This window comes from Notamacropus eugenii, chromosome 4 (genome assembly GCF_028372415.1).
Source record: "Notamacropus eugenii isolate mMacEug1 chromosome 4, mMacEug1.pri_v2, whole genome shotgun sequence".
In the NCBI taxonomy this organism is placed as follows: Eukaryota; Metazoa; Chordata; class Mammalia; order Diprotodontia; family Macropodidae; genus Notamacropus; species Notamacropus eugenii.
This window is the reverse complement of record NC_092875.1, coordinates 158,588,331-158,602,901: the sequence shown is the minus strand read 5'-3', so window position 1 is coordinate 158,602,901 and position 14,571 is coordinate 158,588,331. Positions and strand designations below refer to the sequence as shown.

At 36.7% G+C, this 14,571-nt stretch overlaps 1 protein-coding gene across 27 annotated transcripts in view; it reads left to right on the top strand.

Moving 5' to 3' along the window:
• Positions 1 to 14,571, top strand: part of LOC140500715 (E3 ubiquitin-protein ligase NRDP1-like) — a 49,240-nt gene that overhangs the window by 12,162 nt on the left and 22,507 nt on the right. For 23 of the 27 annotated variants that reach the window (XM_072603526.1, XM_072603518.1, XM_072603522.1 and 20 more), the window contains one exon: positions 12,125 to 12,350. In XM_072603526.1, coding sequence (XP_072459627.1) covers positions 12,145 to 12,350 — 206 coding nt within the window. In that variant the 5' untranslated portion in view covers positions 12,125 to 12,144. The remainder of the gene's footprint in view (positions 1 to 12,124; positions 12,351 to 14,571) is intronic. The other 4 variants (XM_072603533.1, XM_072603542.1, XM_072603531.1 and 1 more) reach the window with 1 other exon arrangement.

Genomic DNA, 14,571 nt, shown 5'->3' with positions numbered 1-14,571 from the left:
GTGGGGAGGTAGGGGGGAAGGGGAGTAGAGAGGGGAAAAAAATTTAAGATATATGGAAGTGGTTGTAGAATACTGAAAACAAAATAATTTTTTAAAAAATTGCTACATTAGGGGAAAAAAATAAAAATGTTTTAAGGACACCGAAACTTTTCTAAAAAAAAAAAAAAAAAGGAAAGAAATTTAGCCCATAAACCCCAAGATGTATTACTAGGTTTGAGACATGAAAATTTACATTGCTTTGGGCAGAGTACCTGCTGCCTAGCATATAATATCCTATATGGACAGAGGGAGAGGAAGGAAGGAAGGAGATGCATTGCCCAACTAAAACTAGCCAGTTTGGTCCCCAGTGGGACAGCTAGGACTGTTCACAGGTTGTTGTTTGTCCTTTGTTCTCAAAGAGGACCATGATATCAGGAAGGTGATGCCATGACTTGCAAGTGAATTGGATTTAAGTGATAGAGGTCTGTGCCAAGTCATTAGCTTCATTGTTTTCTCCAGAGCTATTTGGGTCAATTGGCAAGTAATAGATTAGGATGACTGGAGAAGGCCCCTACTTTCTGTTACTAGATGGAGGAAATGTACTACTGTGTAGGCAAGTGGTAATAATAATAATAAATATAATATATAATAATATATTATTAATATATAATAAACAAAGAAGGAACCTGTCCAGCCGGCCATATCATCAGAAAAGGACCTGTTAATGTATAGTTTTATTTTTTTGTTCTCTAGGTAGTAAGGTATATCAGGAGATACCCGTATTTGTATTCAAGTCTCAAACTCCATTGTCAGTTTCTTTATTAAGGACTAAAGTTTCCTTATTCCTAATTATGGTACCTTGTAGGGGTACATCTATCCTAGGTATCATGATGGCAGAATACAACCCATCGAGGACCCTGGAACCTAGCTCCCATTATTTCTGTCCTGATAATCAGATTTGTTTGGTTGTTCCCTTCTCCTGCCCCCAGTATGAGGACATTTTGGCCTGTTCTCTCACCCTAAGGCATCCAGAAGAGACTTAACATTAGATTTAATAGAATCCCCAGTACCAAATTTGTCATTGAATCAGGGAGGTCAAGTTATTTTGTGGCACATAGATAAAGAAGTAGACTTAGATGATTTCGTACTGTGGACACCACTGTTTTATGATTTTTTCCTTTTTTCAATTAAAGGTAAAGACACTTTTCAACATTCATTTTTTTGAAAGATTTTGAGTTTAAAATTTTTCTTCCTCCCCAAGATGACAAGCAATCTGAAACAGGTTATATATGTGCGGTTGATGGAGATAGGATTTGCGATGGACTCATAAAAGGAAAAGACCATGTCTTTGGGAAAATGACCCCGAAGCCCCTGAACCAAGTCTCTGGCACTCTCCTAAGCAGCATTGCCCATCCCAGACAATAATCCTTTTAATTGCCCTTTCATTGTGGCCCTTACTGTCAGCATCTGGTGCCACCCTAGGCTATTCATCGTTCCTTAATCCCATCCAGATCTTTCCACAGTCTTTCTATAAAAAAGTGTCCCCCACCTTGCCCCCCATGAAATTGCTCAGATTCTTAAAATCTACCTGCTTCTATTGACCACACAGTAAGCCTTATCTCTGACTGAGAGAAGACTTGAGTGGTTGGATTCTTTTGAGGCAGACCTGTACTCTTTGCCATGTATTTTGGAGCTCCCAGCACCCCTAGATTACAGTACAATCATGTAAAACATTTCCCCATTAGTCATATTGTGAAAGGAGAAACATAATAAAAGGAAAAGAACGTAAAAAAAAAGTAAAAATGGTTAACTTCTATCTGCATGCAGACCCCACAGTTCTTTCTCTGGATGCGGATAGCATTTTCCATCATGAGTCTTTTGGAGTTGTCTCAGATCGTTGTGTTGCTGAGGAGAGCTAAGTCAAGCATAGTTGATCATCTCACAGTGTTACTGTTACTATGTACAATGATCTCCTGGTTCTGCTCACTTCAGTATGCATCAGTTCCTGTAAGTCTTTCTTTCCAGGTTTTTCTGAAATCTACCTGCTCATCATTTCTTATAAAACAACAGTATTCCATTACATTCATATACTACAACTTATTCAGCTATTCCCCAGTTGATAGGCATACTTTCTATTTCTAATTCTTTGTCACCACAAAAAGAGCTGCTCTAAATATTTTTATACATGTAGGTCCTTTCCCCTTTTTATAATCTCTTTGGAATACAGACGAAGTATTATTGCTGGATCAAAAGGTATACACAGTTTGATTGCCTTTTGGGCATAGTTCCAAATTGCTCTCCAGAATGTTTGGATCAGTTCACAACTCTACCAACAATGCATTGGTGTCCCAATTTTCCTGTGGGCCCCATTCTCAAGGAATCTTGCTAACATTTTAACCCAGCCTAATAGAATCTTGCTGCCTACTTACTCCGTTTTCCTTCTCTCTCCATCCCCCCTATACCCATCTACTAGCCTTTTGTCTCTTTGCAGATTGGACAATCCTAATCTTGTCCCATTCTGCTTGTGGAAGACATTCACACTAGTTCCTTTGTGTTTACTTTTTTCTGGTAAGATCTAATCTGCCTTTATGTGGCCCACTCTGCTTCCTAGGAACAATTTGGCCTGACTAAGGTAGTCAGGAGAATATCAGGTAGCCAGGAATTTTTTCCCAAATAGCTGCATTCTGCAACAAAACTTGTTTCCCAGTTTGATTATTAGCATTCTTCATCTTTGATATCATCTTTCTTCAAGTTGTATGCCAAATCAGAAATTTTTTTTTCTGATCATAATTTTCCATAGCCCAGGATATCAAACACCTAGTGAATTAGATATACTTTCAACTCTGCTGTCTAAATACTCTGTTAGTTGACTGATTCATTTCCCAAGTGGGAACCTTTCCATCTTGGGGAGTATTTCCTCTACTGCCATTAAGGTATTCTAGAATCACCTTAATCATTCTCTTATAGTTGGGAGTAGAGGAGAAAATTATGCCCTTTGCATTTTAGGCACAAATCTGCCAGAAATAACTTTCATTAATTTACATACATTATTTTAACAAGCTTTTCTACTTAAAGAGAGGTCCAAACATGGACAGTTATTCTATGACTATTAAAATCTCCTTTCAAGCCATTTTCAAGGTTTATTACTTAGCAAGGAAATTTCACAGCATGGTAAGAAAAAAAGTTAAGAAGTTCAGTTAACATTTTGCTTCAAAGTCACTTAATTTTTTGGTAAATCCTTCCAGAGTCATTTTTCCTAAAATCACTCCTTACTATCCTTAACCACTTCCTTTAAGGATTTTCTTCCTCTGGCTAATCAAAACTGAACTCAAAAGATATTTTCATTAACTAAAGTAATCAGAGATCTTCCTTCTTTTAGTCTGATCATTACCCCAATTCCACAAGGCAAGGGAAGAGGCAATCTTAACCAAATTGAAGGGCCTTTGTTTGTATGGAGTAGATAGAGACCTGGATTGTAGTCCAGAAGACATCAGTTCAGGTCTCTCCCCTCACACACTTACCAGCAGCATAACCTGGATGAGTCACTTAACCTATCTTAAATTCAGTTTTCTCATGGGTAAAATGAGAATTAAAATAGCACCAACCTCACAGGGTTATGTTTGGATCAAATGAGATAACATATGTGTAGCATTTTATAAACCTTAAAACTCAAGGTAAGTGCTAGTTATGATTATTTCCCTTTCAAAGTCAAGTTACCACTCTAAATCCATTTTCCAGGAGCTTAACTTTTTTCTGTCCCTTTTCCACATTTTCCTCTTTTTAAAAAGTAGTCTTTAGGATAATTTTTAAATGCCGCCTTAATATTTCTAACAGAGGAAAGGTGAGATGACTCCATGTACTTCCAGGAGAGTCGCTGATTTCTCCCTGAGATGATGATGATGCCCTTGACTTTTAGGCCAGGACTACTCTAGCTCTGCCCAGCTGACTCAGTGGCTTTCCATTCTTTGTCTCTGCAAGTGCTGCATAATTTCTCAGTCTGGCATCTTGAACAGCCCAGGGAGAATCTCACCTACTAGTGCAGACTATTGGTCAAACAAGCTAAGGAACAAGGTTAAGGGTAAAGATTTGTTAGCATGTTAAAAAGACTTCTCTCTGGAAGTACCTTCAGCTTCTTCAGGAAATGGCATTTGTTATGTAGCTCTAGAGCCAGGCTGGGTTTTGGCTACATAGTAAAGAAACAGGGTCTTGTGGCATTTAACTGGACCAAGGGGATATTGTTCCACCATACAAGAAAAGCTGATTACAAGTCAACTTAGGTTTCTATAATGGGAGTTTAAACATCTTGTTGTATCACCAGCTTGTTCAGCCAGACTGTTAGCTTTTTCAGCCTGGCTTGCGGTTCTTAGAGAGTTTGGTAAGTTTCTCACAGAGAAAAGAACAAGGCTGCCTTTTTAGTCTGTGTTTGTAAAATGGTCTGTCTTTTCTTCCATGTAAGCATCCCTTGTTCTTGGGGCTCCTAGTCCCCTATTAGTGAGATCATTCTACATATCTGTCTGTATCATCATGCTATTCTGTTCCATCATTCTTCACAATAAGTGGGGATTTCAGATGTGGCTATTATCAGATTCTACTTCCCTTTTTGATTTGAGAAGGATAAGGATACAGGCTGAATCATTTGCTCTCTTCGCTACCTCTTCTTTATCCATTCATCGTATTCAGCTAACAAGAAGAAACAGTAACAGATTGCTTCATTGGAATGGGCACATCAGGCTACTAAGAAGTCAAAGACCAGTGAATAATATAGTTCTTCAGCTTCTCAGCCCACCCATTCTAACTTCAATTGAAAGAGGATATGATATTAGCCAAAGAATTAATGCTTAGGATCTGGATCCAATTTTATAGTGCCTGATCTGGGAAGGGGGTACTCTATACAGATATACTGCTCTGTGGCATGTGCTAGAGAAAAAGCAGTCTCTCTTTAAGGTCTCAGTTGTGGAAGCTGAACCAGGGAACACTATAACTATACTTGTTCATGTATGCAAAGACATACTTTGAGATCTGACAGAGAAGAAAGGCGCTACTATGCTCAGACTACCATGAGGTATCTCAAAGGATTTAGGGAGTTAATCCCTATTTGGGAATTAGTGGTTGCTCTGCTTGGGATCTTATCCTTCAGCATTCTTAGATGTTGAGCCCCTTGTCATATCTTAAAAATAAATGACGTATATGGCACTTTAAAGTTTGAAGGGCACTTTCTATACATTATGTCATTCAAGTCTCATAATGACACTGTGAGGTAGCTGCTACAAGTATCCTGTTTTATAGGATGTGTGCTTTTTACATATGGGAAGATTGAGTCTCAGAAAGATTAAATGATTTGCATATGTTAATACATCTTGTGTCAATCTGAATTTAAACTCGGGTTCTCCCCTATTCCACTCCCATCACTTTATATACCCTAACTATCTATACCATAGTGTTCACCTGTTGTCTCAAGGCCAATTCTTATATTCACCCAGCTAGCTGGCAGTTTTCCTAAACCCAAACATGGATATCAATACAATAGTAATTACAGGTATAATAATAGGTGTATTGATAGGTGTATATATAATAGGTGTAATATAGTGCTTTGCGATTTTCAAGGTGGCATATTATTCAACAATCACAACCCCATGAGATAAGTACTACAGATAGTATTGTCTTAATTTTATAAAGGATTTGAAATGCTGAAGGATGAAGTATCCCAGTAATAATCACAGTGTTAATAAGCAGCAGAGACAGAAAATTAAGCTCTATTTTTCTGACTCAAAAAATCTAGTTCTTTTGCTCCAGCTTCCTTTATCTTCATATGCACTAGGTTCTTACACAGTATATTTCATGTAGTAAATAACCAATAAATATATGTTAAACTGAATAATCAAGTTTCATCTATGGAAATCTAATTTCATTTGGGACTTCACCAGTTCTTTCATTTATCTCAAATGAACTCCCCAGATGAACTGCATACAGTTGCTATTGCAAATCTTATCTCTCCTAAAGTTTCAACACATCTTTGTTCCAGTCTCAAAAAAGACATGATTGTCTTTGTTAGGACCTCCTGAGAGTAGTTTGCTCATGCCCTGCAAAGAGTTTACCCTTTCAGACTTTGACGAACCAGTTTAAAAGAAGTGAAAATAGGTATTCATGCTTCTTTAGGATTAATTTAATAAAATTATAGAGAAGCTAGCCATTAACTGTCTGAAGAATCCATCATGTCAGTAAGAGATGCTGTGCCCAGCAGACATTGTCTTCAGAGAGACCATCTATAGAATGGTATACCCAGAGAGCCCTCAAGTTCCATCAAGGGAACTGCCCAGTAGAGACAGTGTGCCCAGGAGTAATGCCTGAGGATACCCTGAAAAGGGAAAAGATAGTGTGCTTCTATAATGCTGAAAGTCTGAACTGTGTTGGTCACATAATTCTCTACATGTATGCTTCTCTACTTGTGAACTCTTAACAGATGGCTAGATAGATATCCACCCTTCTTACCTCTCTTTGAGAATGTCTCAGTTTTATGGAGGAGAGGTTTTGTAACTACTGTTCTTACTACTACTTCAGTAAATGTCTTTACTTTGGGCTAATTGTCTTCTAACTACTCAAAGTATATGCATTTTGGGGACTTGTGAACTATACTTTTATGAATACTGAGCCCACAGTTTGCCATGACTAGTAACCCCCACTCTCCCCCTAGTTGGGAGGATAGCCTAGAGAGGGTGCCACATTGGCTCTTTGTGCCTCTTATAAACATGTTCTCCCTTTTTTTTTTTTTAGGAAAAACACTCCCCATTACAGTTTTCATTTAAATGTACTTTTCTTCATAATCCTATGTATTTAAAAAATATTTAAGAAACAGTTCATAGGCTTCACCCACTGCCAAAGGGATCAATGAAATAAAAAAGGTTAAAGATTATAGATTATAGGCCGAATCTAGAGAGCCAAAGATATTAAGGGTTTTACAACTTTAATCTAAGGGAGATAAAAGAGATGAAGTCTTTTGCAAATTCACCATTCTGTGATAAACAGACCTCAGGTACTTTTAAAGCGCTGGTCGTACATGAGATAAGAATAAACTCAGCAGCTTACTAAGTGATTATTTCACAGGTTCATATTAAAGGTCATCTGATCCAACATCTAACACTTTATGGATGAGGTTAAATGTTAAGCGTGTTCTCCTATTCAAATGGATTGGTGATCTCAATGGTCTAGATGTACCTTCGCTTTGATACAGTTGGTAACTTGTCCATACTGCCCATCATATGGAACTCTTGTCCATGTTCTCCCATAAGTTCAAAATAGAAGGTCAAATATTTCTGGGAGCCTTACTTGATTTTTCTAGATATCAAAAGGATACTAGTAGACCACACAATGACAGCTTTCCATCAGTTGTACTTAATTTTTACCAAGTTACGTCCTCTTTCAATTATGCATTCCTTTGAAGATGCCCTTTTCCCTAGTTCTCCTTCATAGTTCCTCTTTGTAAGAAACAAATCCCATCATATCCCTCTCCAGGCTTTCTAGATAACACTTTTTAGTTTATAGAGATTCTAGTTTTCCGTGGATTGCAGCCACAAAACACCAGCACAGTACTGCTGTCAATCAGTCAATAAGCGTTTTATTAAGCACTTATCATATGCCAGGCATTAGGGATGCAAAGACAGATTCAGCATTCACTACCCTAATGAGCTTGCATTCTAACAAGTGAGACAGCATATTCTCAAATAAGGCTATATAAAATAAATACAAAGTAAAGATTTCGGGAGGAGGACTCTGGCTGGGGTAGGGGTGGGGGTGCAGGCAGTTTTGTTGTAGAAGGTGTCACTTGAAAATTTTTCAAAGTAATAGGTGTTTTTAAGAAGTAGTAGTAAAGCAAACATCAGGGGCAGCCAGGGCACAACTACAAAGACAGAAGATGAATTGTAGTGAACAAGGCACAGCAAGGTCACTTTGGCTAGATCATAGAGCACGAGAAAGGGAATAATATATACTAAATTTGAAAAAGAACTCTAGGGCCAGCTTGTGAAGGGATTTAAAATCTAAACACAGTAACTTACATTTGTTTCTAAAGGAAATCGAATAAGAAGGTTGTTCTTGTAAGGGTGTTAGCTGTATGAGCAGGGGAAAAGGGAAACAAAAACAAAAAAGATTGGACAATAGAGTGTGTGTGTAAGTATAGGGTAAGTATAAGTGAAAAGTTGAATATGACACCAAGATTGTGAGCTTCAGTGACTGGAAAAATGGTAGTATGCTTTACAATAATAGGAAATATAGGGAGAGGAGGGTTTTAGAAGAAAGTTCTGTTTTGAACATGTTAACTAAGGTATCTAGAGAACACACAGTTCTAGATATCTAAGAGGGAATTGTGGATGTGAGTCTGGAACTCAGGAGAGATTGACTGGTCATTAGATATAGCAGTCAACAGAGTTGAGATGATAGTTTAACCCACTGGATCAGACAGAAGAATAATCAAAAGAGAGTAGTATCATGAAAACCTTCAGAGAAAGTGTCCTGGAAGAGAGAATGATGAGCTGTGTCAGGTCAAGAAGGATAAGAACTGAAAAGGCCATTATGTGGCAATTAGATTAGTGCTAACTGGAGAGAGCATTTTCTGCTTGATGTTGAGGTTAGAAGACAGATTACAGAAAGATGAATTTAGAAAGCAGCTGAATTTCATGGACCTTGATAGTAATTAGTTTATTTTTGTAACCTTTTAAAGTTCACATAGTTCTTGATAAGAACATTACAGTATAAGCATTGTTAACATCCCCATTGCTTAAAAAAATACATTTATTTTTCATATTCCTTTAATTTTGAGTTCCAGATTCTCTCCTTCCCTCCAGTTCCTCCCTCACCCATTGAGAAGTTATACATGTGAAATCATGCAAAACATTTCCATGTTAGCCTTGTGAAAAAAAAAAAGTGAAAATTTATATACTTCAGTCTCCACTCAGACATCATCAGTTCTCTCTCTGAAGGTGGATAGCATTTTTCATCATGAGTCCTTCAGAATTGTCTTGGATTATTGTATTGATCAGAGAAGCTAAGTTTTTCATGGTTGATCATCATTCTGATACATGCATACTTTAGAGATACTATGGGTTCAGTTCCAGACCATCACAATAAAGTGAATCACATGAATTTTTTGGTTTCCCAGTATATATGAAAGTTATGTTTATATTATACTTTAGTCTATTAAGTGGGTGGTAATATTATATCTAAAAAAAAGTATTGCCTTAATTTAAAAAATACTTTATGGCTAAAAAAATGTTAACCATCATGTAAGCCTTCAGTGAGTCTTTTTGCTGGTGGAAGACCTTGCCTCAGTGTTGAAGGCTGCTGACTGATTGGGGTGGTGATGGCTGTGGCAGTTGCTTAAAATGAGATAACAATGAAACTTACCACATCGATTGCCTCTTGCTTTCACTTGAACACTTAGAGGCTCTTGTAGGATTATTAATTGGCCTAATTTAAATATTGTTGCATCTTAAGGAATAGGGAGGCCCAAGGAGAGGGAGAGAGATTGGAGAACAGTTGGGTGGAGAGTCAGAACACGCACATTTATCGATTAAATGATGATTCATGGTGCCCCAAAACAATTACAATAGTAACATCAAAGATCGCTGATCATAGATCATTTTAACAGATAAAATAATAATGAAAAAGTTTGAAATATTGAAAGAATTACTGAAATTAACAGTGACACAGTTACTGAAAGTGACACAGGTGTGATGTGAGCACATGCCATTGGAAAATGGTACCAATAGACTCATTCAACATAGACTTACTACAGGCCTTCATTTTGTAAAAAATGCACTATCTGTGAAGCACAATAAAATGAAGTATTTACTGTGTATAGTATTCTCCTGATTCTGCTCAGTTCACTCTGAATCAATTCATATAAGTCTTCCCAGGTTTTTCTGAAACCATTCCCTTGGTCATTTCTTATGTCACAATAGTATTCCATCACATACCACAACTTGTTTAGCCGTTCCCCAATTGATGAGCATCCCTTCAATTTCCATTTCTTAGCCACCACAAAAAGAGCTGTTATAAATATATTTGTACATACAGATCCTTTTCTCTTTTCTTTTATCTCTTTGGAATAGGAACCTAGCAAGTGGTATTGCTGGGTCAAATGTTATGCACAGTTTCATAGTCCTTTGAATTGTTCTCCAGAATGGTTGGATCAGTTTACAACTCCACCAGTAGTGCATTAGTGTCCCAGTTTTTCCATAGCCTCTCCAACATTTGTCATTGTCCTTTTCTGTCTTGCCAGCCAGTGTGACAGGTATGAGATTGTCTCAGTTATTTTAATTTGCATTTCTCTAATCAGTAATTTAGAGCATTTTTTCCTATAACCATAGCTAGCTTTACTTTGTTTTGAAAACTGCTTGTTCATATCCTTTGACCAGATATCAATTGGGGAATGGTTCTTATTTTTGTAAATTTGGCTATGTTCTTTGTATTTAAGAAATAAGGCTATTGTCAAAGGAACTTGCTTTTAAAAAATTTCCCCAGTTTCCTGCTTTCCTTCCAATCTTGGCTACATTGGTTTTGTTTCTGCAAAGACTTCTTAATTTAATGTAATCAAAATTTTACTCCATTTTAATTCCCATGATCTTCTTTGTTTCTTGTTTGGTTATAAATTCTTCCCTTATCTACAAAACTGATGGATAAAATTTTCCATGCTTCCTTAATTTGTTTATGATACCACCCTTTATATTTGAATTGTGTACTCATTTTGACATTATCTTAGTATGTGATATGAGATGTTAGTCTATTACCAAACTATTAGTAGTTTCTACCAAACTGCTTTCTGGTTTTCCAAAGAATTTTTGTCAAACAGTGAGTTCTTGCCTAAAACGTTTGGATTGTTGGGTTTATCAAACACCACATTAGTATAGTGTTATGGAAATGGAAAATTGAGGGGATTCTCATCAATTGGGGAGTGCCTCAACAAGTTATGGTATGTGATGGAATACTGTTATAACATAAGAAATGACAAGGGGAATGGCTTCAGAAAAACCTGGGAAGACTTATATGAATTGATTTAGAGTAAAAATCAGGAGAATACTGTACATAATAACAGTAGTAGAGGCATACTTCATTTTATTGTGCTTCACAGATACTGTATTAGTATAATATACTACTATATGTTGTATAGCTAATCTCCTCCACTGATCCATTGCTGTATTTCTTAGCCAGTACCAGATTGTTTTGATGATTACCACTTTGTAATATAATTTGAGATCTGGTGCTCTGACCTTCCTTTACATTTTTTTAGTTCTTTTGATATTCTTGACCTTTTAGTTTTCCAAATGAAATTTTATTATTTTTTCTTGCTTGAGAAAATAATTTTTGGTAGTTTGGTTGGTATGAAACTGAATAAATTAATATAAGGTAGAATTGTCATTTTTATTGTATTTACTTGGCCTACCCATGAATAATTAGTGTTTCTCCAGTTGTTTAGATCTGTCTTTGTGTGAAAAGTATTTTGAAATTGTGTTCATATAGTTCCTAGATTTATCTTGGCAGGTAAACTACCAAGTAGTATTTTATATTGTCTGCAGTTATTTTAAATGGAAGCTCTCTTTCTCTCTCTTCTTGCTGGATTTTGTTCGTCATATATAGAAATGCTGGTGATTTATGTGAGTTTATTTTATGTCCTACAACTTTGCTAGTTGTCAACTTTTTTTCCAGATAGTTTTTTAGTTGATTTTCTGAGATCCTGTAAATTGCCATCTGCAAAGAATGATAGTTTTGTTTCCTTGTTGCCTATTCCTGTTCCTTCAATTTCTTTTTTTATGTCTTATTGCTGGTACAATATATTATCCCCATTATACAGGTGATTGGAAAATGGAGTTCAGAGATAGAAAAATGGCTTTACTTAAGGTCATATGTATTGTTTAAATATCTGAACTGAACCAGTGCATTCTAACACCATATCCATAACATTATGCTACTTCTCAAAGCCTTGAGGAAAAAATATTATAATGAGGACTTGATATATATTTTTTTGAAACTTGGCCTTCAAAAATACTTTAAGAATCTTAAGTATTAATATTCAAAAAATTTATGAATGCTGTCAATTTACATTGTTGCCAGTGATTTTACTTTCCTCCTACTTGATTTGTTTTTATCTTAATAGGTTGAAACATAAGAAGAAAAATGGGTTACGATATTGAGCGTTTTGTTGGATATGTCAATGAAGGACTATTGTGCTGCATCTGCCAAGGTGTTTTGGAAGATCCTTTACAAGCTCCTTGTGAACATGCTTTCTGTACTTCCTGCATTCATGGATGGTTAGAGTATCATCGCAACTGCCCTGAAGATAGACAAGCACTTAGTAAGTCAATGCTTCGGCCTCTTTACAGGTAATTGATGAGTTGTAGAAATAAAGTTTGCTAATGTTTGGTTTTTTACAGTTGTAAAATTTAGAGTATTTTTAATAAATTGTTCAACTATCAATTCATTTGGTACTGAAAAATCACAAAAAGGTATGAGTAATTTTACCTAGTTGTATCTTCATTATAATTTATTACTACAGCTTTGGGAATGAGATTAAAATAGCGAATTTAGCCCATGTAGATTCTTAATGCATTGTCTGATAAGCAACTTCAGTTAAATGTCAAGATGATTAGTTTGATCCCTGTATGGACCACCTCATTTCAGTTTAGCCAATTTATGTTAAGTACCTACTGTATGTAAAGCACTGTGCCAGGAGGCTTTAAAGGATACAGGCATGAAAAGCCATAGTGCCTGCTTTCAGAGGATTGAGTTTACTAAGGAATAGAAAAAGATAAAGAGGGTGAAATGTGACAAGAGAACAAATAGGCAAAATATAATGTAAAAAGAGAGATCCTGACAAAGTACTCTGGAAATATTTGAGGAGGTAGAGAACTGTGGGATGAGGAAAGGAATACTACATGAACCAGGTGACACTTGAATTGAACCTCAAAGGAAGAGAAGTACTCTGAAAGGTGGAAATGTCAGAAGTACATCTCAGGAATGGTAGAATGACCTGTACGAATGCGTGGAGGCAGGAGCTGGCATATTAATATTGAGAAAGAGTATAATGGGTCTACCTGTGTCAAATGCATATTGGAAAAAAGAAAAGCTGAACAATATGAAGAATACCTAGAAAACTATTACTTTAATCAGGGGGAAGTAATGAGGGCCCAAAGGAGCTTGTGTGAGTGAAGAGGTCATAGATGTCATAAAAATAAGTAAATAGGATGTGGAATTAACTTGATATGGCAGATGAGAAAAGGCAAGAATCAAGAATAACCACGTAGTAGATGATTTGGGGGACAGGGATGCCATCCACAGAAAGAGAGAACTTTAGAAGGAGGGGTAGATTTAAAGGATGAAGATGATGAGTTACATTTTGGAAATTGTGTTTGAGATCTGAGCGAAACAGCTAAGTAGAGATATCCAAAAGGCAGTGGGAGATGTAGGACTGGAATTCCAAAGAGAAATTCAAGCTAAATAGATACAGGTTTGTTGTCATTGGTGTAAAGGTTATATTATAAGAGTGGATAAAATCACCCTGGAGGAGAAAGTAGAGAGGAGAAAAGGGACCCAAATCAATTTCAAGGAAGGAAGGAAAGAGACAAACAATTTGTTAAGTATCTACTATGTGGCAGGCACTGTGCTAAGTGCTTTTTTGAATAATATCTTATTTAATTCTCACACAACAACTCTGGGAAGCAGGTGCTATTGTTATTCCCATTTTACCACTGAGGAAACTAAATCAGACAAAGGTTTAAGTGACTTGCCCAGGGTCACACAGGCAGTCATTGTTGGAGGCCAAATTTGAACTCTAATCTTCTGATTCTAGACCCAGTGCTCTTTACGCTACCTCACCTGAGAGAAGCACTAGGGTTTTCTTGGTGGGAAATAGGTGAAGATCCATCTCTTCTGTAAAATATGAATAATGGCATTTGCACTATTTACCTCCCAACATTAATATGAGAAAAGTATTTTGCCAGCTTCAAACTACTATACAAAGGCTCTAGCTGGCATAATGGTGGGAAGATTCTGGACAGTAGAAGGGATTATAGAGTATGGCCCTGTTTGTTGGAAGGCATAGAAGAAGTGGCCAGCACTGCATAGGATGATAAGAACTCAGGTAGAGAACCAGATTTCTTTGGGTACCAACTGATGTAAATAATGTAAAAGGATATTAATTAGGAAGCATTCCCAGTGCCTGGCCCACAGTAGTCTCAGTAAATGCTTGTTGTGGATTATTAAAATCTAGATTAACAATAGAATGAGGGTTGCAGAGGGCAAAGTGGAAGTTTGGGCAGAGAATTGATAGAGACCATGAAGAAATAGAGATGAGACTAATGGGAGAAGTAGCAGAGGACAGAAGTTTTCTCTTTGGCCAATGGCAATCCAGAATCCCAAAGATTAGAAGAGTGTGAGACATTTGCTTGCCATGGCAAAAGAAAAGTACCAGCTAACAAGAAAGTTATCAACAAAATCAGCCCCAGGAGTCAAAATAGCAATCTGGTATGAAGGTGCCCTGGCCATTATGGGCAGCTTCCAGTTGGAGCCTTCTCATTGGATTGGAACGGGAATCTGGTAAGTTAA